Here is a 26,922-nt window from a genome sequence, read left to right as displayed (position 1 = left end):
CATTATCAAAAAGCTCGAGCGTCGGAACGCGCGGCTCATTTAACGTATTCGTAATTATTAAAAGGCAGGACGATTTTAATCCAAGCTGGGGTTGCTGATCGCGGACAAACACCTCGTTAATTTATTCTCCTGGCTCGACGCTTATTGAGACCGCAGAAAGCAGATGTGTAAGTACTTACATGTGTACGTCTATCGGTGTGTTCCTCGTACCACAGGCTTGCCCACGCTCTCTGCACATTTTCAATTCCCGTCGATGAACATCAGTCCTCTTTCTCTTATCCTCGCCTCTGTCACTGTCATCCATACACATACACACGCACAACAGACAGAACACGCTCACGCATACTCGCTCGTGCACGCACGCTCTCAATGAAAGCGAACGGCCGACGTTATTCGCGAAACGTTTGAATTATAAGCATTTTCAATGCCATTGCCATTTTCCCTGTGTCTTCGTGTATTGGTTAAAGAAACCACGTTTGTTCCACCGAAATCGCGGTGGAAGAAACGAACAAAGAGCACGCGATCTCAATTAACGTATTTCATTTACCATGTATCTTTCGAACAAACCCTGTATGAAAGATATTAAAATAAAAATCTTACCGAATGCCGTACGTACCTAGCTTAGCCGAGGCCTCCATTGAACTGCACGACACGCGGCTGCGATCGATATATATCGATCCTCGATTGAACGTAATAAAATGGAGATTCGCAAAAGAATTCAATTACTACACTTTCTGAATAAATTTCGTGTGTAAAATGTTGAAATAAAAATCTTTTATCAAATTACGTACGACATACGTAATATGAATGAGATATATCGAACGTGCGATCGATCTCCATCGAACCTGTGATCACTCGTATGTGACAAAATGGGGGTTCGCAGGACAGAAAGCAAGGTACGACAATAAGCGGGGTTGAAAAGGAAAAGAAAAATGGTAGGGTATATCATAGACTGCCTAATTAAAAGGTTCTTCGTCACACGGGATTCGCTTTCTTTCACATCAGGATGCGGTGAAGTCTCAGGATACAGGCGACGTCTCACTGTCGCTTTTGTCCTGTCCTTAACTCTGTCGTGCATGCATGCTACGAGCATCCGTTTGTGGTCGCCAGGTAATGAGACAGGGCCTTTTTTTTTAATATTATTGTCTCTTCGGGTAGGAGTTGGTCTTTTTAATTATTAACGAGGTGCACGTTATAATAGGACATAGTTTCGGCGCGACGATTGTCAGTTTGAAATGTTCGATTATTCGTTGGGGGTCTAAGCAAACGTATTGTTTGCTGGAACAAATCGGGGCGAAACCCGGCTTAACGAAACTCAAACTTTAAAGAACCTTCAAGAACTGGCTAATTAAATTACGATTCGCAAATTAACTTTGATAATTATAAGTAGGCTTCGAGTGGATCGTGCGAAGGGAAGGGAAGAGAAGGGTTGGAGAGTTGGGATTACAAACGAGACGGTGCGGCGGCGGGAACTTGGCAACTTTTCAGTCGCTCTTTACACAACTTTTCTTGTTAAGATCGTGATTATGAATTTTTATTGGATTGTCCTTACCTACGAACAACCGATTTGTTTCCTTACCCGTGCAAGCGATGTACGATGTGCATCTAGAATCCTCTTCTTTTCAATCAACGCTCTAATAAAACGTGTCGTTCGGTTATCAATAAGAGACGTGGCGCGAGATAGATTCGATGGGATGAAAAGTGTTCAAAGTAACACGAAGCAGGGTACGCGATAGTTATCGGCACAGGGGGAAGTTATCGCTGCTTGTGCATGCCACAGCTATCGCGGAGCGTAGCATTGCAAACGGTACTTTCGGATAATCAGCATTTGTGTAGCTCTCTTTTGCTCTTTGTGTCACTCGTCCGTCTCTGAGTCGTCGAGTCAAGGTAGTACATATACATAAGTACGTATGTATCTCGTTCCATTCCATCCCATTCCATTCCATTCCATTCCGTTCCGTTCAATCCTGTCGCGTCCGTTTCTCCTGAAACCATTTCTCTTCTCTCCTCGCGCCTCACTTCACTCGCTACTCTTCGCAGCGTTCAACTCCCAACAGTTGCAACCAACGCGACTATGGTCGTCCGACTTCGACGGCCGGTTACGCTTCGTCCTTCTCTCTCTGCTTTTTTCTCCCCCGCGTCTTCGTCGTGCGCGCAGAAAACTATCTTCCCTCTTCGTTCGCTTTCTCTATCCTTTCTCCGGGCAGGCAGCGATAGCTCGATTTCGTTCTATCGCGCACTCGAGACACGCCTCCCACTCGTGGCCGCCGCGCGGCTGCTGTTGAATTTAGTCGACGCCGAGCCGGCACGCGTGTTGGCTGAGAAGTATTTTTCTCGCGCGGTATTCCCGGTTGCGACGCGGCTGGAGCTCGTCTCGTCTCGCTTCGCCTTTCTCGCCTCGTTTTCTTCTCCTCGTCGCATCCGGCAGTGAATTCTCGCCTACCGTGAACGCGAAACCTCGTCTCGCTTTTCGTAGCCGTGAATCCGGTACGCGAGGAGGAAGCGCGTGCACAGCGACGATGCTAGATCATCGGAGCGAGTATGATCTAGCCACACCGCGCCGCGTGTGAATGCGATTATTTACTCGCCGATTGTTGCTACGAACAAGTGAGGAAAAGTGTTGAGTGGGAAGTTCGCCGGCGTAATTACTTTCGTCTCGCTCGTTCATCGGCCCTCCTCCTTAACCCGTACACGATTATACCGATCTTGGCTTCGCATCTGTACTTGAGAAACGTCATTGGCACACTTTGCCATTCCATCAACATCCGCTTCTAGACATGGATTTTGTGATTCTCAAGGTAAGACGCTTTCTTCTAACGTTATTTCTCATGTATCTAATCGTGTAAAAGTTCATTCTATGTTGTTTGTAAGGAAGCGTGTCGTTACGAACTTCGACAATGATCCTATAGTCTCGTAACGAATATAAACATCGTATGTGTATATTCGGTACGAAAAGTTTTCAGCCGGATTTTAAAATTCTATTGTTGTTCCGCACTTATCTACGAGGTATAAAGCTGTGTAAGTACACGTTGTGCATAGCATACAGTTCCCTCGACCGCTGTTTCGGATTCGATGTGGAATGTAAGCACGTACAAAGAATATCGAATACGATTCTCTGTGCCTCGGGTAGCGATAACGAACTCTCGTTGTTTGTCGCTGACCGAGGATGAACAAAGAGCCGCTTCTTTTTTCTGAAAATACTTCTTAATTAAAAAATCGGTTTGTAAGAAGACCCAGAAACGCGGAGGAGCTTCGTGGGACAAGATTCAATATTTGCGAACGAGATCTTTCTTTCTTCGTAACAAGGTTGAACAACCTCGTTGTCGATCAACACCTTCATTATTTCCCGTTCTCAGCGCATAGCCGCACGTAATTGAGGGATTATGAAAAGATTTACGCTTAATTAGTCAGCCTTTCGGATCTGGCTATGTACATAACAGTATTTATATGAAATTGTGCATATGTACAACACGTTTCGGAAGCGTATCGTTCGAAGCACCTGCGTCGTCTCGTTCTTATCGTGTTCGAACTCGAGGAACAAGTTCGCGTCAGATAAACAAAGCGATAAAAGAAAATTTCCAAGAAACGCTAAGGGCCAAGGTATATAAGTTTACTGACGGTCGTCGGTTATCCACGTTCCACTATATACATATGTATATGTATATACATGTATATACTTGTTCCGTTTAATTTTAGCACTCGCGATGCGATCTAGGGGATGGATCTTCCTGTCCCTCTGTTTACCAAACGGACGGATCAGGTCGAAAACCAGGTCCCGTTGAATCGAACAGCATTTCAATTTAACACGATGGAAACACTGCAAAAGATTTATACATAATCTCGTACACAAGTACATTAATACAAATGCAAGGGTGGGACACGATGCACGGGGGGTGTACCATAGTTCGGTTGAAATGGGGAGGATATCAGCTAGTTGAAGGGTGATTACGGAGCGGTAAAAAGGACCGTTTAAGTTTGTAAGCGTGAAATAACGGCGCGTCGTTGAAGCACGCCTGCGGGTGTCGCGAAAATGTCGTCGCGCGATTTCGAGCGTAGGCACTCAAGCTGCGCTGGATAATGGCGGAACAGACCCTACTGTAAGAAAAGCAAAAAGCACGCGACGATAAAATCTGCGTGCGGCGGATCGGACCGAGCAAATTGCGATGGCAACGCTCCGCTGGCATTCGCGAGCTCGTTGCCAGATATCTAAACGTAATTTAATTGAGTGTGATACATTGTCACATCTTGTTGAAGTACACTGTTTGTACTTTCAAAGTTCTGGGCAATTTACGAAGTTTAACTTCGGATGTTCAGGTCTGGCTCAGACTGTAGACACTGCTAGTAGTGCACCGTTATTGGTTTCATATAGATCGTTCCAGCTAACTACGAGTTTAATCTTTGCCTTACTAGGATCGGCAACTTTATTAACGTTCGAACTCGTTACGCTCCCTTTTATGCGCGATATAAAGGGTTCGTGTGTCCGGTATCGGTAAGAGAGTCATGGAAAGGAGAGAGAGAAAGAGAAACGAGAAGGGAAATTGCTTTTGCAGTTTACGGGGACTCGGATCCAGCGGGATTGTATAGCGGTGTCGGGAAGTCGCGAGATTTCCAATTAGCTCGTTCCTCGTGGCACTGTCTTGTAACGATGCGATCGCGTCGATGAAACGCGTAAAGTGTTCGTTACGGATAGCAGGGGGTAGCGGAGAGAAGGGCGGAGAGAAGGGCGGAGAGGAGGAGAGGAGATGCAAAAATTACTTGACAGCTGGGAACGATGGAAATATTTTAATTCCTTTCTTCGAACACTCCCCGCACTCGAGATAATTGCCATTTGCGCCAATAAAGCCGGAATCTCGGGAGTTCCTCGGTACTTACTCCTCCTGCTCGTCACCGTTGTTTTCCCCCTTTTCCCTTTCTTCTCCCTACTCTTTCTGGCCCCCACGCAGCCTGCCACTTCGTACGCTTTGCTTCCTCTTCATCTCCTGACACCGTCCTCTTTCTCTTATCGGCCTCTCCCTTTCTTCGCGTTTCCCAACATCGTTCGATTCTACCTGACGGTGTCGACGGATCCCACCGCGATTTTCGGATAACAACCCTCTTCCCCAGCTGTCCGTCAATCATCGGTATCTGCATATTAACACCGGACGATTTATCTTGTAGCTACAAGCAAACTCGTGTATACGTTCCTCGTGTCTACAGACTGTCATATCAATTTAGACCGTGTTTAATCGCGTATCGATAAAAATATTTTGATGCGAATATTTGACTAAAGTTAAATGTACGTCGAACATGGAAACGGATAAAATAATAGCGGAAGTGTATCTATATGTAGATACGGAGCAGCGCGGAACTCGGGTCGGCGGGCTGGGCGAACGCGCGTTCATCGAGTATCCTCTCTTTTCACTTCGCGGCTTTTCGTACCGATGTTTACAGCATGCCGTGTAAACATAGTCGTTACTCGATAAATTGATACAGGATGCAGTTTGACCGTAGGTACGTGTACTTTTATCGATCCGCGTTGGACACGCGCGCGCGACATGCACACGCGGGCACGTATGCACGCGGTCTCGCACGGTAATAACACTGTTTCCATCGTAAGTTCGTCGGGACGTTTTAATTAAACGACCGCCGGCACCATCGGCTTCCGATCGCGGATATTAATCGTGTAATTTCGGAATCGCCGATGGGTATTGGATCGGCTAACTCTCGACCCATTGCTCCTCCTTGCAAATGTTCTCGGTTCAGCTAATCGTAACAAACAGATGAAATTAAATACACAGTCGCATTGGAAAATATTATTTCGTAAAACAAGGTGGAGATGATCCGTTATCTACTCCCGTGTTTATTTCATCGAGTTTCATCGTCGTTCATTCACGCAAATGTTTTCATTCAATTGATCCTAACGGGGAAACCGAAAAAGTGAAATGTACAACTGATTGTGAGTCATAGGAGATTTTAGATTGTCCTGTTTTGCTGTACGGCCGCCGGTGTCGAATGATTTTCGTTCTGGTTCTCGTATTACTCCCCGAAAAGTGGGCTTCGCGCGTACAGCTGGCAAAACGAGGGAAAACATAGGGGGTGACTTTTAAGCCGTGCGAGCGTATCGTGTGACCGTAAGTTGGGCAGCACAGATTTTCCTCGCCACTTTCTCGAGTTTCGTGTTTCATCTACTCTATCGGGCCCTCCCCCTGGCAACTACAGAGAACTCTTTCTTCGCGTTGTGTACATTTCGATTTCCGATGGCCCAATATTCCAATCGCTCCCTAAGTAACGACTCCGCGCGATGCGTATGGTAATGTTACCATTTTGTGTACCGACAAACTATCCAGGTTACGGGATTTTCGCCTCTTTGCCGCGTTTTCTTTTTACCCTCCACCTTTGGATAGGTATTCGATGGTAGATGGATATTTGTACATCGGCATGCTGCGCCGGGATATTTTCGGAACAAGCCCTACTGATTTCTCGGGGGGTTAATTTGGGCCACGGCGCTGTTCTGTAATTTCGGATTTTTGCTTTCCGAATGCTCTTTCACGCTCGACGTGTTCCAGATTCGTTACAAATCTCATGAAATTGCTGAAAACTCGTGAAACATTTCGTTCTTATTACCGCGAACCCAGGTCATAAGTATTCCGTGGCGCGCATTCATTTTGATTCGATTCGAGCTTACGATTAATTACCTTTCTTGGTCTCTCTCTCTCTCTCTCTCTCCGGCCGTCTCGTTCATTCCGTGGGAGACATCGTTAACTGGATATCGATCTCGCGAGCAACCACGTTCGGTTTTATCGAAAATGGGTACGCCGTGCTTGGAGCTCGTTAGTGCGCTAAAACTCGTTTAGTAGCGATAATAATGCGTGTCGAGCGGCGTAGGAAATCGTTGTTGGGACGAATGAATGGGAGGAGAGTAGGGGGTTTTTAGAAGAGAAGAGAAAAAAAAAAGAGAATTACACAAGTACGCGTAGCTACGATCGTCGGTTCGATCGATTGCTCGTCGTTAATTTCTGCGTAAATGAGAGGCGAGAAGTCGCGCTGTTTCTCCCCGGAACACTTAAGATGCGGTAAAGAGGATAAAGTTGAAAAGTTACTGCGCGATACGTGGCTGAGTTAGTTTTCTCTCAGGGAATCGAACGGTCTCGTGGCGTGGAAATAGGTCGATTCGATTGGTATAAAGTGCGATACAAAAAGAGCAAGACGGGCGAGCCGTGGCGCGAGCCCGCAGATGCATTTATCGGTTGTATTACGAGCGTCGGGGAATCACGAGTAGGCGGTTATTCAGTAACTATATTCGAACACGAAATCATTAAATAAAGTGGGCTTAACGAATGCACAAGTGCATAATCGTTGCGCCTCCCGCGCTACATTTACACGCGTTTCCTCGTTTACTTCCCGTTCCCGTTCCCATCCCCGGCGCTCGACAGGCTCGGAATCGCGTCAAATTAATTTCGTCGAGCGTCTCTGCATTCCCATTATCGCGTATATTCCCACGGAACTAGAGAACCCCGACCGCGCGCGCGACCGAACAAGAGAGAAGCGCAAAGCTATTCCCTGAGCCATTCTCAGTCCTCGATTATATCGCGCATCGACGATTTTTCCTATCCACATTCGTCATGCCTCATTTTACGTTCGCACACGCCTTTCCTTTCCAAACTCGAAAAAAGAGCTCGCAATTCATGGGTAATTCAATCCTCCAGATTTACGAGTATCTATTGGTAAATATATTTAATCGTCGTTTCATCGAGTTTAATTTATTTCCCGTGTTTCTCGTCTCGTCACGAAAGCAATCGTATCGGTTTTAAAAAATGTTTGTTAAAATATCGCTCGCAGAGGTACGAGAGAAGTACGCCTGATTTAGTGTAGATGGGAACAAGATATATATAAAGAGAGATAGGTCGTCTGTGCGCGACGCTGGTATTCGCATGAAATGAATATTCATTCGACGTCGATGGTGGTGCGGTGCCAGTCTGCCTGCCTGCCCTCCTTTGGTGCATCCTTTGGAATATTCAGCGACCTTCGCTCCTGCGAAATATCCATCGCGTCTCCCCGTCTGTATAAAAAAGGATACGCGTTCCCGCGTTTTCGCCGGTAGGTACGCCACGCGTTATCCAATTTCCCCTCGACAATTTGGCAAACGTTTAACGCTTACGGCCTCGGAATCGAATTCGAGTTCCATTCTGTTCGAGTGGTACGTGTCGACGGTCAGAAAGAAAAAAATATTTGTTAGTGTTTTTCACCGATTTTCTCAGCTTTCACGGATGAGTTTTGCGTGGATGGGTCGTGAGGTCGGCGAAACGACCAAGAGGCGTTGTCGAAGGGAACGCAGAAAAGCGGACTGTGTCCGCTGGTGCGCGTTGAATGTGGCGCATTCATCGAGAAGAGGCTGCTGCCTCGGCAGGGACCAGCCGAGAAAAAATGAAAGATAGCATCGCCGTTTGAAACGTTTCAAAAGGAAGCGAGAAACGACACGTCGTTTTCTCCACCCTTCCTGCACACGAGATCGCGTTCGATATCTTTCACGTGGCCCGTCAAATTAATCCGAATTTTCGATACCTCTTTCCTATGCTCCGCGTCTCGTCGCGTCGTCGCGTCGCATCGCTTCCCTGCCATTTCACCGACAATATCGCGGCCGATGCTCAGTGAACCGTGTGAAATATTCATCACGATTGTCGATTGATGGTTTCAATGACGATCCATGTAATTAAAACGAATCGACGAATATGTATTCGGTCACTGATACGATCAGGCTCGGTATCTCTTTGATAAATGATCATTCGCTGAAAATCGTTTGATGTTTCGACATTGACGCATCTGTTTCTGTTCTGTACGCGAACATAGGATAAACTTCAGGTAGACCCGTGGAAGCCGTGCGCTCGTGGGAGAATAGAACGCTAGCCGGGGCAAAGTTGCTCGGTTTTGGAGTACGTACCATTCGCGACAGCCGAGGACAGAATACTACTTGTGAGAAGGGAACACTTGACTCTCTGATTGCGAACGCATATTGTAGCCGCGGTCCAGAGAGACCGGCTCGAAATGTACCGTATCTCACAAGCCGCGCTATTTTCCGCGCACAAAGCACCTTGGCGCCGACTTGTCTCCATTTACGTGTATACGCGCGAATCGTTCATCTCTCATCGCCCTGCCCCTGCGTTTCCACGATCGTCCGTCCATTCATCGCTTTCCCCGAGTCCCTATCTCCGGCCGATGTCCAAACAACTCGGACTCTCTTCCATTTCCTTTTGCCCTCGCTCGATTTCACGTCCGCATCGCGCCCGCACTTTATCGGCCCGGAAATGGATAGAGGAAAAATCCTTTTGTAACGGTTTCCTCGCGTCACGGTTGAAAATTCGAAGTTCAATCGCGACGCGCACGTTTCGAGGGGTGCGAGACTCGATTGCGAAAAAAGAAAGTAACGCTGCTTCCTCTCGACAAAGAACTGTGCGTACGAGCACGCACACGTTCATTGCGAAAGAACATCGAGGCCATTTCGTTCCCTTGGCCGTTGTGCACAGGCTCATCCGTGAAAGGACGCGAGGCTCCCTTTATAAACTCAAATAATCGCGACACCCTTTACGCGTAACGCGTAATGTGACGACCTTGCGAAGATTCTTCTCGGAGAAGAGTTCTCGGGTACGAGAAAACGCGAGCGAATAGGCTTGGTTCTCGGCCAAGTCCTCGGATCGTTACTTGGTATCAGAAAATTCGTATCGGTCGAATCGTGGAGTCGTGCTCGCGTGTCCAGGTGGAGCCGTGGACCTTGCAGGGGAGGGAATTAAACCGCTGAACAAAGAGAGGGCAAGTAGTACGGGGAGAAAGTGGAGCATGTATCCCGACGATGGATGCGTCTATTGTCCGTCGTAGTCGCCGGAATACGTCCTCCCTTCTCGCTCCCTGGACGGGTCTCTCGGTTTTTCGTTTATTCTCTCTCCCCGTCGCGATTCGAATTCGCCTTTGCACTCGTATTTACACTCGGGCGTTTCTCGCGTGTTTTCTCTTTCGATGTTTCCTTTTTCTTCACGGGCCGGCACGGCGCCAGAGCTTTTTCTTTCTCATCCGTTTCCTCGTTTATTTTTCCTATTTACCTTCAGTTTTCCCAATGTTCTCGCCGCGCGGACGCGCATTCCCTAACCCTTAACACGGGGACGACTCGATCTCCGGTTTCCTCCCCTCCTCGCTCTCTCTCACTCTCTCTCTCTCTCTCTCTCTTCATCGTTTCTCGTTCTCATTTCCATTTCAGTTTTTCTCCAGCATCTGCCGGCTCGTTCGGTCTCTCCTTTCGCCTTCGAGCGACGACTTCGGATGCGAAAGACACTAGCAATTTTCGATTATACTACCGCTGCGCCGCCGGATATATCCACGGCAACTATGTCGCCGGGAATGACCGAAGCACCCGGGGCGTTGATGAGACCGAGTGGATGGATTCGAAACGTGTATATGGGTTACTGCGAACAACTTCCCTATCTCTGAAAGCTTCCGCACCGATTCCCTTCCGCGATATTATAATACTTCCCCGCGAATCAGCGACTTCACGGTGAGACGCGATCTCCGCGGTTCGGCGCGAGATTTTTTCGGTGTTCCATCGGGCCACTGATGGTACCGTCATTTTTTCCCATAAAAATTCGGATTTCATTCGGGTTTCGAAAGAGGAAAAATTCAGGCATGCGGTTCGGATCGAATCGTGTCTAGTCGAGAATGAGAGGTCGTGAAGAGCAGATGCAATTAGGGAGGTTGCGCGTTGCATTGAAGCCTAATTTTTCTCTTTTACGGCGAGGAGAGAAGAGAGAGAGCGAGAGGGGGAGGGGAAGAGAGATGCGGTTGGTCAGGTATTTTCTCGTTTCCTATACCCCGTTGCCGCATTCAACCCTTGTCCAGCGGCAATGCACATTGTTCGGGCGATACGGATCCGCGTCTATTGACGTTGCCGTCGAATGCTCTGCCAGTCGGTCTCTGCGTGTCTTTTTTTCCTCCTCTTTTATAACGTTCCTGCCACTTGGTCCCCTACTCTTTTCCTTGTCTCTCCGCATCGAGCCGACGAACCGGGGAATCCCGTCTATTTTTTTTCCCTGTCTCCTTTCGGTAACGCGGCGGCAGCGGAGCGCGATTTTATTAGAATTTTATTGGATCGTTGCGACCGCTTTCATTAAGCTGGATGTAGCTAATTGAGTCGAGGTTTTGCTTCCGTTACTCCTTTTTCCTTTCAGTGTCCCACGAGCGTCGAGCGACTTCGCTGCTTGCCGTTGCGTTCCGTCCCGTCCCGTTTTGTTCCATCTCGTCGACGTAGGTCGATACAAAACTCGTTGTAGCCGCCGACACAGCGCGTCGTCGCCCGACGAAATGCTACCACGCCGCGCGCCGCCCGTCTCGATTCCATCCCGTGTCTATTTATTTCCTTTTTATCCCCCGTACAACCCCGTCTTCTGCTCCCGTTTCTTTCTTTCTTTCATTCTTTCATACAGCCGGTGGAATTTTCCTCCCCGGGTTTCTTCGCGGGGCAGGGGCGTTTAACCTTCGGGAAAGATGAATGCGACGGATGGCTGCCGTGCAACGGGCACCACCACCCTTTGTGTCGACGATAATTCTCGCGACCACTCCGGTTCGCGCGCCCCATCGCGCTTTCCGCGTTGTCACTCCGCATTCACCACCGTTTCCATCTTTCCCGCTTATACCCGCGCTCGCGCCTTTCTTATCGATTCCTTCCGCAAAACAAACTGCTACTACCCCACTTGCCTCCGAGCTCGGTACGTTCCTATTTTCATCGATCAACAGCTATTTGCATTTATCTTGTCTGAGATTCTGTATTTATACGTGTATCACGATAATATTTGATGTTTTGAAATCGAATCACTTTTCCCAATATTGAATCAATCGGCATAACATGGCATGATAGAAGTTCACGATGCGATGTATAAAAAAAATTGATTTTCAATTTTTTTTTGGTCTTCTGATTTTGTTGGAAGAAGAAATTAAACGCCTCAATTTATACTCCGAAAAGGGGTTTTGATTTCAATTGACGTGACATTTTAAGTATCCTATTTTTCCCTGTAAAAACAGTTCTAATTTCAACACGGCGATTTCTCCGACGATGTATACTATAAATCATAGCTGTTTACCTTCGGTTTCGGCTATTTAGTCGATAGATGTTCAATTAAAATCGTATATTCAACGTAACGTCGAATCAGCGAGTTTCAGCTTTGATTCCATTTACCTGTGATCACATTTAACCGGCTGCAAAATATCTCTTTTGCCGACTAGATAGAACACCCTCCTTCCCCCCGTGCACCATGTGTAAATCTGGCTCCGCGCATCGCAACTACCTTTTCTCTATCCATTGATGGATACGCGGTATCGAAAGAGCTATTCAAGCTTCGAATCGAGTAAACAGATAAACGATATTGGCTATCTGTAACGGGCATCGCGGCGTGACATTTTCGATTAACGCCGATACATCCCAATTCAAGTCTTATGACGGCCTTCATTTACCCGACCTTGCTTGATCAAACATTCTCACGATAAATGCATAGAAAGTTCCAAATAGGATGTCATTGGCTATATCGATCATCGAATCAATTGCTGTGTGAATGTATTAATTACCGTATGAAACGGTATGTATTCACGTGGGGCTGTGGAGGGATTTTCCTTTGATCTCCGAACAGAATATGTCGCTAGATCTCAAGAAGGAATGCTACGGCTGTGAGATGATCGCGAGCCGAGAAAAAGAGGAATAAACGAGAGAGCTTGCGCACGAATGAAACAAGTTTCCGTGTTTCTAAAGCCTCTACTGGAGTCGAGTCGAACCGGGCACGAGAAGAACTCTGACCGCGAACACTCTGGTCCCCTCGGCAAATACTGGCCTCGGCACACAATATTATCACACTCCAGGGATCTAAACTATCGCGAAACGTTTCAAGCTGCGAGCGCGAAACCGACTCTTTCAACCGCGATTCTAAGACTCCGCGAATCTCAACTTTCCTCATTCAAATGGGAACGCGCCTCGGAACGAATGTCTCTCCATCGTTCAATCAAACGTTTTATAGCAACTTTGAAATTATATGTACTTACCTCGGGAAGTTTAAATTGATTTTCGTGTGAAGCGGCAGCTTCGTCTCCTTTGATTTATTGAAGTTAACAACTGCGTTTGTTGCTGCGTTCTAACGATTGAAGTATTAATGGGTTCTATATTAGAATATAGAACGAATCGCATTAGCAGCGTTGTAATAAGACGTCGGGGGCGATGGATCTCTTTGTATCGAGAATTGAATTAAAGGAGCGTTCCCTCCGGAAGCAAAATCCTGGGATATATCTGATAATTCGATCGGTAGCCATCGGGGGTTAAACTAATTTCCACCCGTTGCCGACAGCACGGCTTTCGAGAACAAAAGGTCGCTGCCAGCCAGAGCATCGACATCGAAATCGATCGATCCCGGTGTTCGCCTCCTCGTCCTCTCCTCCTGCTCGCCTCGCCGCGCCTTCTTCGAGAGGGCAAACGTCGCCTCCAAATCCTCGAGCAATTAATGCCGCGACATTGGCGCAATTAACGAACACGCTCTGAGAAACATTATCCGTCTCCCTAACCATCTTTCACCTTCCGTCGATTTACCCCGCTCGCGTTGCCCCCCTCGCGGAGGGTGCGAATTAACGAGGTATTTTTTCCGGCTTATCGACGATCGAGAGTACCCAGACGCTTTTCCTCTTTCCTATGAAAGCGGGAGAACGAGCCTCGATTCGATTCCAGAAAACTAAAACGGAGATCACTTACCTGACTTAACCGCTGCGCGCTTCTTCGCTCTGCGAGCATCAATTAAAAATGTGTCAAAAAGCGGTTGAAATGTCTTGGAGTCGCGCGGTAAAGGAGACGACGGGCGAGAGTCGATATCGAAACGCAGTCGCCTTCGAAAGGCGAGAAAGGAAAAAAGGATGAAAAGTAAAGAGGGCGGACCGCTCGAGGGACGGAAATACCACGAATAGAATTGGCGCGGGACTGGCAAGCTGGGGTTCCACAGACGCCGGCTTCCGAATCCAGATTCGGATCAAGATCGGATCACAGAAATCCACGAGACGAGATCGGATAAGACCCTACAGTATCCACCGTGCATGGGTTCTGCTCTAGAAAAAGCTGGCGAATCCCTTTGATCGATCCCAGGCCTCGTGCAGGAATATTTGTGAAATGAGAACTCTGCCCCCGTTTAGCAACAAGTACGGATTATACTTTCATAACGCGAGAGCCAGAACACGAGCCGAGTCAATGGTCGTATAAAAGAATGATGAACTGACGTGTTCGAACAAAATTTATTCACTCGGCGGTAACGAGTGTAACGAAGGATGAGAAACTGTTGTTATTTCCCGTTGGATCCGACGGCGACGCAAAAATACTTCGGTCTTTTTGCGACAAACGCGACAAATGGCGAATACAGACCGTGGCAAAAGTCGGAGCACTTAAACATGCGTCCGTGGGGATCGGTTGACCTGCTCTCCGACACTGTCTGCGAAAGCTTTTACGTGCGAGTGTCGAGTGGGTAAGCTTCCATCGGTCTGGCAAGCCACGACAAAAGAAACGCGTTCCTGTTTTTCACGGATTCCCCCACGCGAGTGCCAACTGCGATTCGATCCCAGCCCTTTTCCCATTTTCCGACTCGTTTACGTCCATGCAAAGATCAATGACGCGTGCCGAAAACTCCCGATATGACGTCGAATTGGCGCTTTTATTTCGTAACTCGAACGAGCGAGCATGGTTCCGAGCGAGGCAGCTGAAAACGGGAGGAGAGATCGAGCGGAGTCAGAATAAAAACTGAAGCAAAGCTGCCGCAGCGCGAGCTCGACAACATCGAGTGTATAAACGAGTCAGCATGTAGGATAATGAGGTGCTACTCCTCGGTCTTGAAGCAGTAGTTATAAATGAAAGCAAGCCTCGACTCTAGCTACGCTTTCACGGAATCGTGTTTATCGTTCCCTGCCTGCCTGGCTGTTTACCCTTTTGCTGGACTACGCGCATTTTCTGAAAGAAGTCCACTGGATCTAATTGCTCGACGAAAGGATACAAACGCGGTGATTACACCATCCGGAAAAGAGAAGCGGAACACTGAACAGAGTCACGATCTGAAAGGGCGACTTTTTTTCAATTTTTGAGTACGTTAATCAATCTTGAAGGAACGCTGGCACAACGCAAAACGCATACAAGATTTCGTCTAGTTGTCATGATTTTTAAATTGCACATTAAAAGAAGCGGAACGGTGAACGTATGTAGTAGGTCCACCAGCGAGTAGAAGAAGAGAGGAAAGAAGGAAGGGTCATGTTAATGGCACCATAGATTTCCACCCTCCATTTACCGCTTCCGTTCGCATCTCCTCGGAAGGTGAGCTGGAAAAGGATGGCCAGTGGGTGGGTTCCTACGGCAAAAGGAGCGTAGAGACCCGGCTGAAAGGGGCGCGAGTCGCTTAACCCCCTAAACGCGCGGAATAATTTACGATCGGTTTCATTCGCGTTCACGAGCACGATCTTCTTCGACGGTTTTTCTTTCAGTCTCTTCCTATGTTTTTTTTTTTACTGAACCGAGACCCACGGCCTTCCGGGAAACCGCAGCCGAAATCGCGTTTTTACCTTCGTCGATCGACGCGTCCAGACTTGCTCAGTAATCGATTATTTTATGATTACTCTTCACGGTAGTCATAATCGTTCAACGGTACCATAATAAATCAGTGATACTGATTGAATTCGTTAATCTGTAATTGTACAATAATTGATATGGAAGTTCGACGTTCATTAATCATGGACAGAATTCCACGTCCGCTGTAATCGTCAATCATTAATCAGATTATTTTTGGCGAACTTCGGAGGGTGAGTCGAGCGAAATTCGTGCGGTGGGATATAAATTAAGAACTGGTTCTCCCTACGGCGGAGATACACCTGCATAGGTTCGATCGAGGGTGTGACGAGAATTGAGGGGAAGAACAATAGCCGAGCCAATATTTGTCCGGTGATTGCGAAGGAAATCGTTAGATTCGATGTACGGCCAGATCTTGCCGTGAAGGAGCGATTCACGATCGAGTTCTCTCCGCAAAGCCCTTAACGCTACGTTCCAGGCCTAAGTACACACTTTGCGCGTGTGTTATCGGCGGGATTACGTCGATCAGAATCTACGTACTTAGTACGTCGAGGAAAAAAATTCCATTGCCTTCGCAGTCTCGTTTTAGATGTTCCGGCACGTATTCGACAATCTTCAATCGTCTCACCGCAAGAATTTATCACGGCTCTTTTGATGTAACAGTGATCTTCGGTCATATAACGAGATACGCTAATCCCGAGATATGAATTTCTATCCTGCTATATAATTTCGAATATTTGTCCGGACTTTTAATAAACCGTGAACGAGGTGCACGTCCTACACTCCACGCGCGTTGAATTGTGGTTCGGAGGATCTGAAACCGATGGACGGGGTGCATCGTGCGCGTTCTCGCGATATCGATCGAACTGCTCGGTAGCCTACCGCAACACCGCAACGTAACGAGCCGGCAGGTATTCGTAATTGCGGGAACCGGTAATTACGAAGCTGCCTCTCGAAGGGGTCTTGCGGAGACAGACGCGGATCGCGACATTCCGGCCGTACCGTTTCGTAAATCGAACGATCGAACCCCAAGTGGTCCCTTGATATCATTATTGTTAAAAGAGAATTACGTACGGACACGATATTAAGAATAGGCAAGAGCATGTTATAAAATGACAGTAGATATTTGTCCAAAATCCTGACCAACGAAAATCAGCAAGAACTACCCCGGTCACTTAATGGTATAACGATTTGTGGTCTCTTGGTACCAAAAGCGGAAACCAATGTGTGGATATCGGTATCTAAGAGAGGACGGTAGTTAGGACGAGGAGGATAGGTTCAAGGCGGTGGATCGATGGGTCCGGGGAGATCACTCCATTATGCAAGGATTTGCTCTCGGCGACGTTGATGGGATTTGCAGAAGGAGGGAGGGTCTCGTTCTTCCGACTGGTAACGCTTTAACTCTCCGGCCACGATTGCGGCTGGTTCTCCGATAAGGAACAGATTGAGCAGACTACCGGACACGTGAGAAATCTCCAAGATCGACAGAGATACGTACTTAATACTTTTTTGGTACTTCTCGAAACACCTTCTCGGTGTCTCTGAGAATTCTTGCATGGGCGAACGCCCAGACTCGGAAATTTGTACCCAGCGTCGTTTACGTGCCGACGATTATCCACACGCTCCATCGAGATCCCCTCTCGAGCGTGAAAACGGTTACCGTCGTGGAACGAGTTAACTGAGTATCGTTCGCCTCGCTGTTTTCTCCAACCCCATCTTGGAGTCACAATTATCTTCGCCACTGTTCACTGATTAATTATTTCAAGCGGTGTATAAGTGCCCGAAAATTTAATTGTATTTATTGGAAAATGTACAGAAAGTATTATACATCCAATGTATAAATGATGGAACAAGATTCTAACTGATACCAAGTGTTCAAGTGGTGAAGATTGCTCGCGTAACGTTTAGACTTCCCGACCAAAAACTGAACGAGGGTAATTTTGCGACGAAACCGAACTCACTCGATCGAGTCGTACGAGTTGAAGCACCGCAATCCAACGTTTTCGTACACAGAAAGGGGGGAAAAGTTTCCCGAAGAAACGAGAAGATCCAGAAGAGGGGGACAATTCGACGAGTTCTTGGCTAATTCGCGATCTACGTACCCTGTCCCTCAATCTCGTTCGCCTCAACTTTTCAAATCCAAACTTTCCGTCTCCGAGAAAATTATTAGGAAGTCTGGCACCGACCTTTCTATCGCTTCATCACTGCTCGCTTCGAGTACCGATACGATCAGACACATTTATGCGAACCACATTTGGAATATCAGTGTATCAATTCGTTATATTAGAATTCGTCGTCAGAAAAATTTGAGAGTATCTACTGCCACTCTTATCGCGTAATTAAATTTCCATAGACTCGCACGCTAATGACTCGGTAACTTTTTTTAGCAGACAAGCAAAAAGTTTTCACGTTAACCAGGTATTCGAACGAATGTATATTTCTATGCGTCTCGAACGTTTAACAAATTTGGAGAAATCGCGTTTCGGCATTCGATGGAGCTTCAAAGAGTACGAGCAATGATTGATAGCGTTTCAACGAAATTGGATGGATCGTGTCCGGATGGTCACCGACAAAAACGAATCAATGCCCTATCGGACATTCGGAAGGGAAAACAGCACCAGGAATCGCTGGCATTCGTACGAGTAAAAAGTTGAAAAGGGACGCTCCATCTCCGGCTTCTCCAGCATCCGTCGATCCCTACCCTTTCTTCTTTTTTGCTTCCTCCGGGTTTGCTCCATTATCATCCAGGGAGTGCTCTATCTCCGTTTCCATATTTTCCATTCGCGTACGCCTATTTGGTATCTGTGGTTTACCAATTCGTACCGAGAATGGTTAAGGATGTATTGGCTATATAGTCAATCCCAAAAGTTTATGTAACTTAGAAAAACGCATTTCCTATAATTAAAAAGAAATCAGACGACGGAGGAATAATGATTTTGGATGAAAAGAGCTTACTTGTTAACGTTCAATTGGTTTTTAAACAATAAAAATTGATAGAATTTGTTATATNTTGCCATAAGAGTACATGCAAATTTTAAGTCACTATAATTTTTCAAAAAACCCATGAATTGATTTAAAATTTTGCAGATAGTTTTTTAATAGTAACAGGAATCTATAATAACAAATTCAACGTGCTAGCATCGTTTAAGTATATAGCCTATACATCCTTAAACGCGGTCGAAATTGTTTCAAGCTCTGATGAGAGAGGTGTCAAGACGATAAAGCAAAAGGAGAGCGGAAAGAAAAAAAGAGCTTAGCCCCAGGGAGCGAGTGCTTCTTAGTCGCTAAACGAGAATATTTACTCCGAGTGGTTCTAACTACCCTGTTACCAAGAACGGTCTCCCTCGGAAACAGACGATAAGTCTCGCTCTTCTCTACATGAAATCATTACTTTCATCAGTCAGCATTCTTATGCTCCAGTTTCCTCGCTGAAAATCATAAGTTTTCGTAAAATCCGAGAGGACAAAACGAATCGCGTTTAGATCGAGCAAAATTACCGTGTCGTCGGGGAAATTTTCCACGCGGAGATTGGCAGAGATTTCGGGTAGGCAGTAACCACCCGCGGCTGGGCAACGAGAGGTTAATGGACCGTAATAGAGGGCTTAATCGCATTTAAGTTCGCGTACGAAATTATCCACCGCGCTCAGTCGAAACTGTGCAATCACGGAAACGCGATATCGAATTAGGTATCGGATTAGGGATATATAGCAGAGGCCTTCCGCGAACTTGGAAACGATCATATCACTAACAACGATTAAGATCCACAATTAAACTCCATTCACTTCCCAAGTACTTAACGTCTACCAACAAACCTAATGAGCATTCCAAATTACTATTTCAACCGAAACGTCATTTATTGATTTATTTCACGGGTTAAAACACGCTTTTATGTACATGGAAATACAAATACGAGCAGGAGATTATACAATAAATTATGAGATCGATAGTTCGTATTTAACACATGATGATATGATTATGTTAATAATTTCATTAGCATAGCTTCATATATTAATTCATTGTTTCGTTTACCATAACTGCGTGACTCGTTCCGCATGCAGCCAGGCAGCTCAATTATTAATTCTCGTGCTGTAGAACTTTCGACATGCTCTGACTTAAAACGTTATTATTATTCTCAAGTTTTTATTGAATCCGGTGGAGCCGTAATTTATACGAGAGAACTCCAGATTTCGTATTGCAATCCTGAGTCACGCACCGGACCTTTTTGCATTCGGACACGGTGTCTGCACGCGGCATTCACCAAGACGCGGGGAAAGGGGAGATCCAGACGGAATATGTAAATTAATCGAGAAGCACTGGCAGACCTCCAGTGCTTCGTCTAACGCATCCTCTTGTGCACGGACGTTGATAATTCCACGGTGATCGCGAAAGGCGACACTCGTTCACGCGTGTCGCACCCGGGCTCCGCTCGATCGCACCTCGCCTTTCCGCCACGGACGACCGAGCGGAAACCTGAAGCAATCCGGCCGCGTAAAGCGCGCTGAGTCAACAAAGAAACTGTGAAACCGTGACCGCCAACCGTGTTTCTATAATAATCCACGTACATTTATTCTATTTTAGTCAACAAGGATTCCAGTTCTCAGAGCTTTTAATAATACACGCGTCTGTTAATAGTTCCGCGAAAAATATGCATCGATACTTTTCATAATCGTTGCCAAGTACAAATTGCGAATAAAGGTAGCGGAAGGAGAATGAACGGAGCGGAAAAAGGAAGGAGGGCAGAAGTGTCCACTTGGACGGCGTAATCCGCTGGTCCTTTGCTCCTCACCCTATTTCGACCCCTGTTTCGTGCACACTTTTCCACTCTAGATCACGCAGGAGCCCGTCGAACCGTTGCTGCCCCGCGGCAATATGCATGCCAAATATCGACAGCTAGCAAATTCTCGAATCAGAATTACCACTGTCTCGTCTCTCTCCGATCATGCGATGTTCTACCATTCAATTCGTGTCAAACGTGTTCGAAAGAGTAATCAATTATTTCGCATGATTTTTTATTGGACATTAATCGACGTAAACGCGAACGTATGGAACCAGATTTAAACAAACGAAGATTTTTGAAAATGCATAAAGATTTATGGGAGAAGGAAATGAGCCTGAGGAGGCGATAACGCGGTAAAGGATGAAAGTTCGACCGGGGCCAAAGTGTAATGAGTCCTTCCCGAAGAAGAGGCACTCGACTCTCGACATGGCGAAAAGGGAGAGGAGGAACGCGACGAGAGTTTTCGTACAGAATTACGCTTCGGCACTTGCTATTTGCCCGGCAACGATGCGAGCGGAGAACGAAAATCAAACTCTCGGTCTCTCTCGTTTCCACGGAGTTGCGTCGGGAACGGAAAGGAGGTTTTCCCGTTAATCCGAAACTAGAGTCTGGCGAGAGATCCGTCGGCGGATCCGTTTTCATCGTTTTCGAGTCCACGTTTCTCCTCTTTGTTCAGTTTTCTCGCTTGTTCCTCGTCGCGGCTATTTTCATTTCTCCTTTTGCGCTACTCACGGCAAAAGCGGATTTATATCGTCTGTTTCTTTGATGAATCGATAGGGTTCATTGAAATAGCCAGTTACTCGTGTCCTGTTGTTAGAAAAACAAACTGGAATGACAACGTAGTACGAATTTATTGAAACGATTTATTGTCAGATCGTAATTAATGATCTGGCTCATGATAAGACTGATGAACGGGGGTGGGTTGACATTAATGACGATGACAGGAGTAATCGCGGTCGGGTTTAGCTGACCTGTCTTTGAACGATGAATCGGGGAAGGCGGCAGTTTATGCTTATGAGATCGGATCGATTGCCCACCGATCCTAGCGGATCAGTCCGGTGGCTTTTTAATTGGCGGATGGAGAGCCTCGATATCAATCGTTTCCACGTAAAAGCAACGCTATTTGCTCTCGAGCATCCCCCTTTAATACCCCGGCTGCAATTCCGAGCAGGGCGAACGGGAAGAATCGAGGAAAAGATGATCGACCGGCGATTCGAAATTTACGCAAGTTACCCACTAAATTCGATTCGCCTGAACGAGATCGAGAAGGGTCACGGGTGATGTGTGTGGGTAAATAACGATGCAAAGGGTGCAGGGGTAGGAAATATGATTTTAACCCGATCATTTTTCACCCGCGTTAAGTGTCTATATTTCTCTTCCTGGGGTAAGCGTTTTCTTTATCAAACGTATATATGTTTGATCGAAGGATTAATGCGATATTTCGCATAGCGATTATTCATTGTTAAATGTGGATCATATAATATTTCATTTGACAAACATGAATTTCGTATCGAACCGAAGAGGGTAGAAAATGTCTCAGGTTTAATAAGATTTTTCATTTGCCATGGTCGTAAGACGGCCAGCGATATCTGCGAGCGGAGGGTGAAGTCGCCACTTAGAAGGGTCGTTAATAGCGAGACGGATCGAGGTCGCGTGCCGGCGGAAATTGGGGAACGCGTAGGCGTCGCTCGAGACACGTAAAGATTAAAACGAGCACGCGTTTCCCGACGGTAATTGGGGTCGTCGGGAAACGTATCGCGGCTGTCGTCATCGACGTCGTCGCCGTCGTCGTCGTCGTCGTCGTCGTCGGCGTTCGGTAGTCGTCGGTGTTTAAAGCCCGAGTACTTCAGACTTCCGTGTTTACGGAACGCGAGCGACAGCTTGACGGCTCCCTTTTTTCTTCCTTGTACGCGATTCCTTCTCCCTGCTCTCACCCCCTCGTCACCTCCGCCTCACAATCCGCGCTTTGCCGACAGAAATGTTCGCCTCTTCCCTCTTTACCCTCGGCCATGCCTCCGCCCCTGCGCCCTCGCCTTACCTTCTACTTCTCTTATCCCTTTACCTTTGCCCTCTTTACCTTCTCTCGACTCCGCCCTACGTCGTCTCATCCTTCTTCATCCTCTACCTCCTTTCCCTTTTCACCACGCGAATCACCTTTTACTAGAAGGTAGAACGTTTCTTTCAATCACGTTGCCGAATTTCGTTTGGTAAATAGTTGCATAAATTTGAGAAGACGCAGCGACTGAAACTCGTTAACGTTTCTCAAGACGTAAAACGGTCGATCGACCGATGGACTGACGGCTCGTTTAAAATTACGGAATCTGTTCAACGAAACAGAGAACAGAGACGTCAGTCGATCGCTTCCTCGAACCGGAAAAAAAAGGGGGTTTCGTAAAACCGGCGGAAGCATCCCTCGACCGCGACTAATGGAACGAGAGGACTAGGCTACTGGCTGGTCGGGAGAACTATCGATTCAAAAATTGCCAAGACCGAATTCTTCTGCTCAAACGATTCCCCTTGCGATTCTCTGTTTTTCCCTAGCAATTACTCGTCACTGGGATTAACCACTCCACGCAAAGTTACCCACGCGTCATCCTCTTTTTTCTAAAAAAGTAAAACGTGTCCAGTTCAGAAATTCGATATGAACTTTCATATAATTTTATGACACAGAAAAATGAAAGGAATAGTAGGCTGGATTAAAAGTCCTGGTAATAGACGAACAGAATTTATTACTTCGAAGAATCGATAAGGCGAAACGTCCGAGAAATCGGGGACAGATAAAGGACAGAAAGAATGGAGAGAAAGGGAAAATCGTGAGAGCGTTTCGCGAAACACCGTGACGAGAGGTCCCCTCGGAGCACTCTTGATTTCGCGCAAAACGACCGCCCCCGTTGCCGCTTGAAACTGTAAATAGCGTAACGACTCTCGTTACCAGCCGAGGAAGGGGCGGGCATCGGTAGAGAAACGCAATGAATATCTCTAATTCCGTTAATGGATCGTACAGAAAATTCGTCCCAGAATCGTCAAGAACCGTCTGCCGCGCAAAGCACCGGAGTCGTCTCTTCGTTTTATTCCGATTATGCTTTTCGCATTTAAATTTCTTCTCGTTCCTCTTTGCACTTTCGGCAATTGACCCCATCGCCTATCGATTGTAACTAATAAAGAGAAACTTCTCTTTATTCCCTTGCTGTCCATCGTTGGTCAAAAGCGAACTGAATCGGTCCATTTTCTAAAGGGTACAATGAACGTTTGTTCTAGGTGAACGGTCAAGATGTGTCGAATTCGAGCCACGAGGATGCGGTACGTTGCTTTCAGTCGGCCCAGGAGCCGATCATCGTGGAGGTGTTGCGTCGACCACAGCTGCATAGCCAGAGAAGAAATAGTTGCCCGGTGGAGTCAGAGAAAGATCTCGATCACGGGAATAAACGCGAGACGCAAACTTGTTCGAATCTGGTGTCGACCGCCGTGCAGACCGATTGGGCTGGACTGGTCGAGACGGAGGAGGTCGAGGAGCAACCGAACGACAGCTTCGAAGATTTCCTGGCTCACGACATCGATTTTGAGGTCCGAACGAGAAACTTAATCATTTTTACGTTTAATATTAACCAGCGATTTACAGGAGGTGACGTTACGAAAGGCGGGGAGCGCCGAGAAGCTGGGTCTGACGGTCTGCTACAGTTCCGGTTCCGGCAGCGAGGACGCGGACACCGAAGTGTATATCTCGGAGATCGTACCGGAGAGTTTGGCGGCGCGCGACGGCCGATTAAGGGAAGGCGATCAGATCTTGAGGGTAAGCAGCAGCAGCCCCCCATCACGGATTACGCGAGCGCGCAACGACCGTGACACCACGATTTATTCGATTACGCGTCCTGTCTCCGCCGCGTGGCCGCGATTTCTTCCAACCTACTACCCTTCTAATCTCGTTAGGCGGATCCGTAATTGCGGACAAAGGAGTGACTCGGGGAAATCGGATAGAAAAACGAGCTCGTCTCGATTCCCTCCAATCCGGAGAATATTTTACGTTACTTTCCAGAGAGAGAACCGCGTTGCTCTCGTTCCAGGTAAATGGGAAGGACGTGGCGAACAAGGAACAGACGGAGAATCTATTCGCGGAAACGAAGAGCGCCGTCACTATTCTCGTCAGCCGGTGTCTCTATCAGGTACACTTCCATATCTCTTGAATTAATTCATTTTATCTCGACATGTCAGAATCCTGTTAACGCTTTCTTCTCTCCAAGGAGGACGAATACGATGAGAGACGCGGGTACCGACGGGTGAGCGTCTCAAATTTTGTCAGTCTCTCTCCAGTAAATATCGTCAATTTTCCGAACGAAACGATCTCTGTCCAGGGCTCGCCGTTGCTCTCGCCGGAGCATCTACCTTCCTACCAAAACAGCCTGATCGAGCAACTCATCCGGCAGCAGCAGCAAACAGAGGAGCGGACCAAAGACACGGAAGAGAACGGGTCTACTTTGAGGCCACCGCCGCCGGTACCGTCTCACACAGCCACGAACACTTCCTCCTCGACCTGTTCCTCTCACACCTCACAGAAGTCCTGCGGGAAGAACGCCACGTCGCCGCACAAGCAGTGGATGCAAGACACGTTGAAGGACTGCACGAAGAAGATGGAAAACTTGTGTATACGAAATCCGGGTAACTGCGGGGCAGGACAGACACCCGTAAAATTGGCCGAAGCTTACTCGAACCACGTGTGGAGCGAGACGGAACATATTTATGAGACGATACCGGAATCCGACAGCGAGCCGATTTATTCGTCACCGTACGAGCATCGGCATTGGTCCCACAGCCCGTGTACGGTCGCTACCTCGCCTCAGATGACGACCACAACGACCACTGCTACCACTATTATCACCCCGAACACGGTCATCCAGCATCAGAGCAGCAGATGGTATTGCTCGTCGAAGAGCAACAGTTCCGGTGAGGAGAAGGACAGTTCGAGCGCGTACAACACCGGAGAGTCGTGCAACAGCAACCCTCTCACGTTGGAATTACAACGAGGCGAAAAGGATCACCATAAGAGCACTTTGGTCCTCTGCCCTCCGAAGACGCCCACGCTGCAACAGCAACAGCAGCAGCAACAGCAAAAAATTAGCTGCAGCTGTGCTACTGCTAACAAACAGACCAGAAATCATTCGAATAAAAGAGGGTCCAGTTCGCATCATTTCAACAGGGATCAGAACGCAGCTGGTTTGCCTGCGGATGCGACGATGTATACAAATATGGCGAATCTTCATCAAACGATGCTTCTTCAGCAGCAGTTATTCAAACAGGCTCTCGATAGAAGGAACTCCATCGTCGGGTCCAAGGAGACCAGCACTGGAACCGCAAAAAAATCGAAGTCGCATGGTAATTTCCAAGCGCCGAATTTAACGCGATATCAGTTCGTCGGTAGCCAACAGGTGTGTACGTCGAGTAGTTCGTGGATACCACCGGAGGAGAAAGGGAACGAGGTTCAAATGGAGTGGAAGGTGAAGAGGAGGGCGGATGGAACCAGGTACATCGCGCGGAGACCGGTCAGGAGTCGTCTTCTACGAAACAGGGCACTCAAGATATCCGAGGAACGGGCCGGCCACAGCACCGAGGATGATACCATGTCGGAAATAAAGGTAATTACAGGTTCTAGCAGTAATAAGAATCTCATTAGGAATATTTGCCATCTTATTTTTGTCGCGATTCAGGTCGGTAGATATTGGACCAAGGAGGAACGCAAGCGACAGCTGGAACGTGCTCGCGAACGGAAGCAGAGGCAACAGGAACTGCAGCTCCAACAGCAGCAACAGCAACAGTTGCAGCTACAGCAGACGAACGAGCTTCTGGCGTGCGAGCACGGGGACGATAAGACCGCGAAGAAACCGTTGAACATCGTCGAATTGAGCCACAAAAAGATGGCTCGTAAAAAAAATACTTTGGACGATTTCACGACCGTTCAAGAGATGTTAGTTCACGGGAACAGGGTCGGTGGGGCTAATGGTCCCGGTACCGGGGGCAAGCTGATGGGTCTTCTGTCAGTGACGACCGTTTGAGTCGAACGTATCCCTTCGCCGTTCCTTTCCGTCGTGCTTCCTCTCGTGATCCTCCTTTCGTTCAATGGTCTTCGTTTATTCACTTCGCTCCCGAGGATTTATGAGAACGATAATCAAATTAGACTCGCTGCTACTTACGGTGCAGCTCGTATCGTTGTCGAGGCAGCGTTTACGCGAACGCAATTGTAAATATTTTTTGTCTGAATGTTTGTAGATTATTTTACACGAACTGAGACTGTATGATGGACAAGGGAGATGAAAAAAGATGTACGCTTTTGTAGATATGTACAGTAAACACGAGGATAGTGCATTATGTACATACATACGTACACGTATATAGGATATAGAGTGCAGATGTTTGTGTCACTGGTAGAGAGGAGGAAAGATAAGGATGCTGGCTCGTAACAGAACTTACACGCGCACGAGCCGCCGAATCGCTCGAAAGATTTAGAGAAAAAAAGAATGTCAAGGAAGAGTAGGTAGAAATGTGTTACGGACACATTTAAAAATGTACG

At 47.3% G+C, this 26,922-nt stretch overlaps 1 protein-coding gene across 2 annotated transcripts; it reads left to right on the top strand.

Annotated features, from left to right (window-relative positions):
- The first annotated feature begins 1,138 nt into the window (after positions 1-1,138).
- Slip1 (SLo interacting protein 1) lies at positions 1,139-26,867 on the top strand. 2 transcript variants are annotated; one of them, XM_018028759.2, is made up of 7 exons: positions 1,146-2,798; positions 23,622-23,927; positions 23,983-24,153; positions 24,425-24,523; positions 24,602-24,637; positions 24,713-25,990; positions 26,063-26,867. In XM_018028759.2, the coding sequence occupies exons 1-7, from the start codon at positions 2,778-2,780 to the stop codon at positions 26,405-26,407; spliced, it is 2,256 nt and encodes a 751-aa protein (XP_017884248.1). In that variant the 5' UTR covers positions 1,146-2,777; the 3' UTR covers positions 26,408-26,867. The 2 variants fall into 2 exon arrangements, with proteins under 2 accessions (XP_026671407.1, XP_017884248.1); XM_026815606.1 differs by having other exon boundaries at positions 1,139-2,798; positions 24,713-26,867.
- The last annotated feature ends 55 nt before the right edge of the window (positions 26,868-26,922 follow it).

The sequence above is a fragment of the Ceratina calcarata genome, unplaced genomic scaffold, assembly GCF_001652005.2.
Source record: "Ceratina calcarata isolate Rehan_Ccalc_2016 unplaced genomic scaffold, ASM165200v1 scaffold471.2, whole genome shotgun sequence".
Lineage (NCBI taxonomy): Eukaryota > Metazoa > Arthropoda > Insecta > Hymenoptera > Apidae > Ceratina > Ceratina calcarata.
Note: the sequence above shows the minus strand (reverse complement) of the source record. Positions and strands in the feature narration are given on the sequence as shown.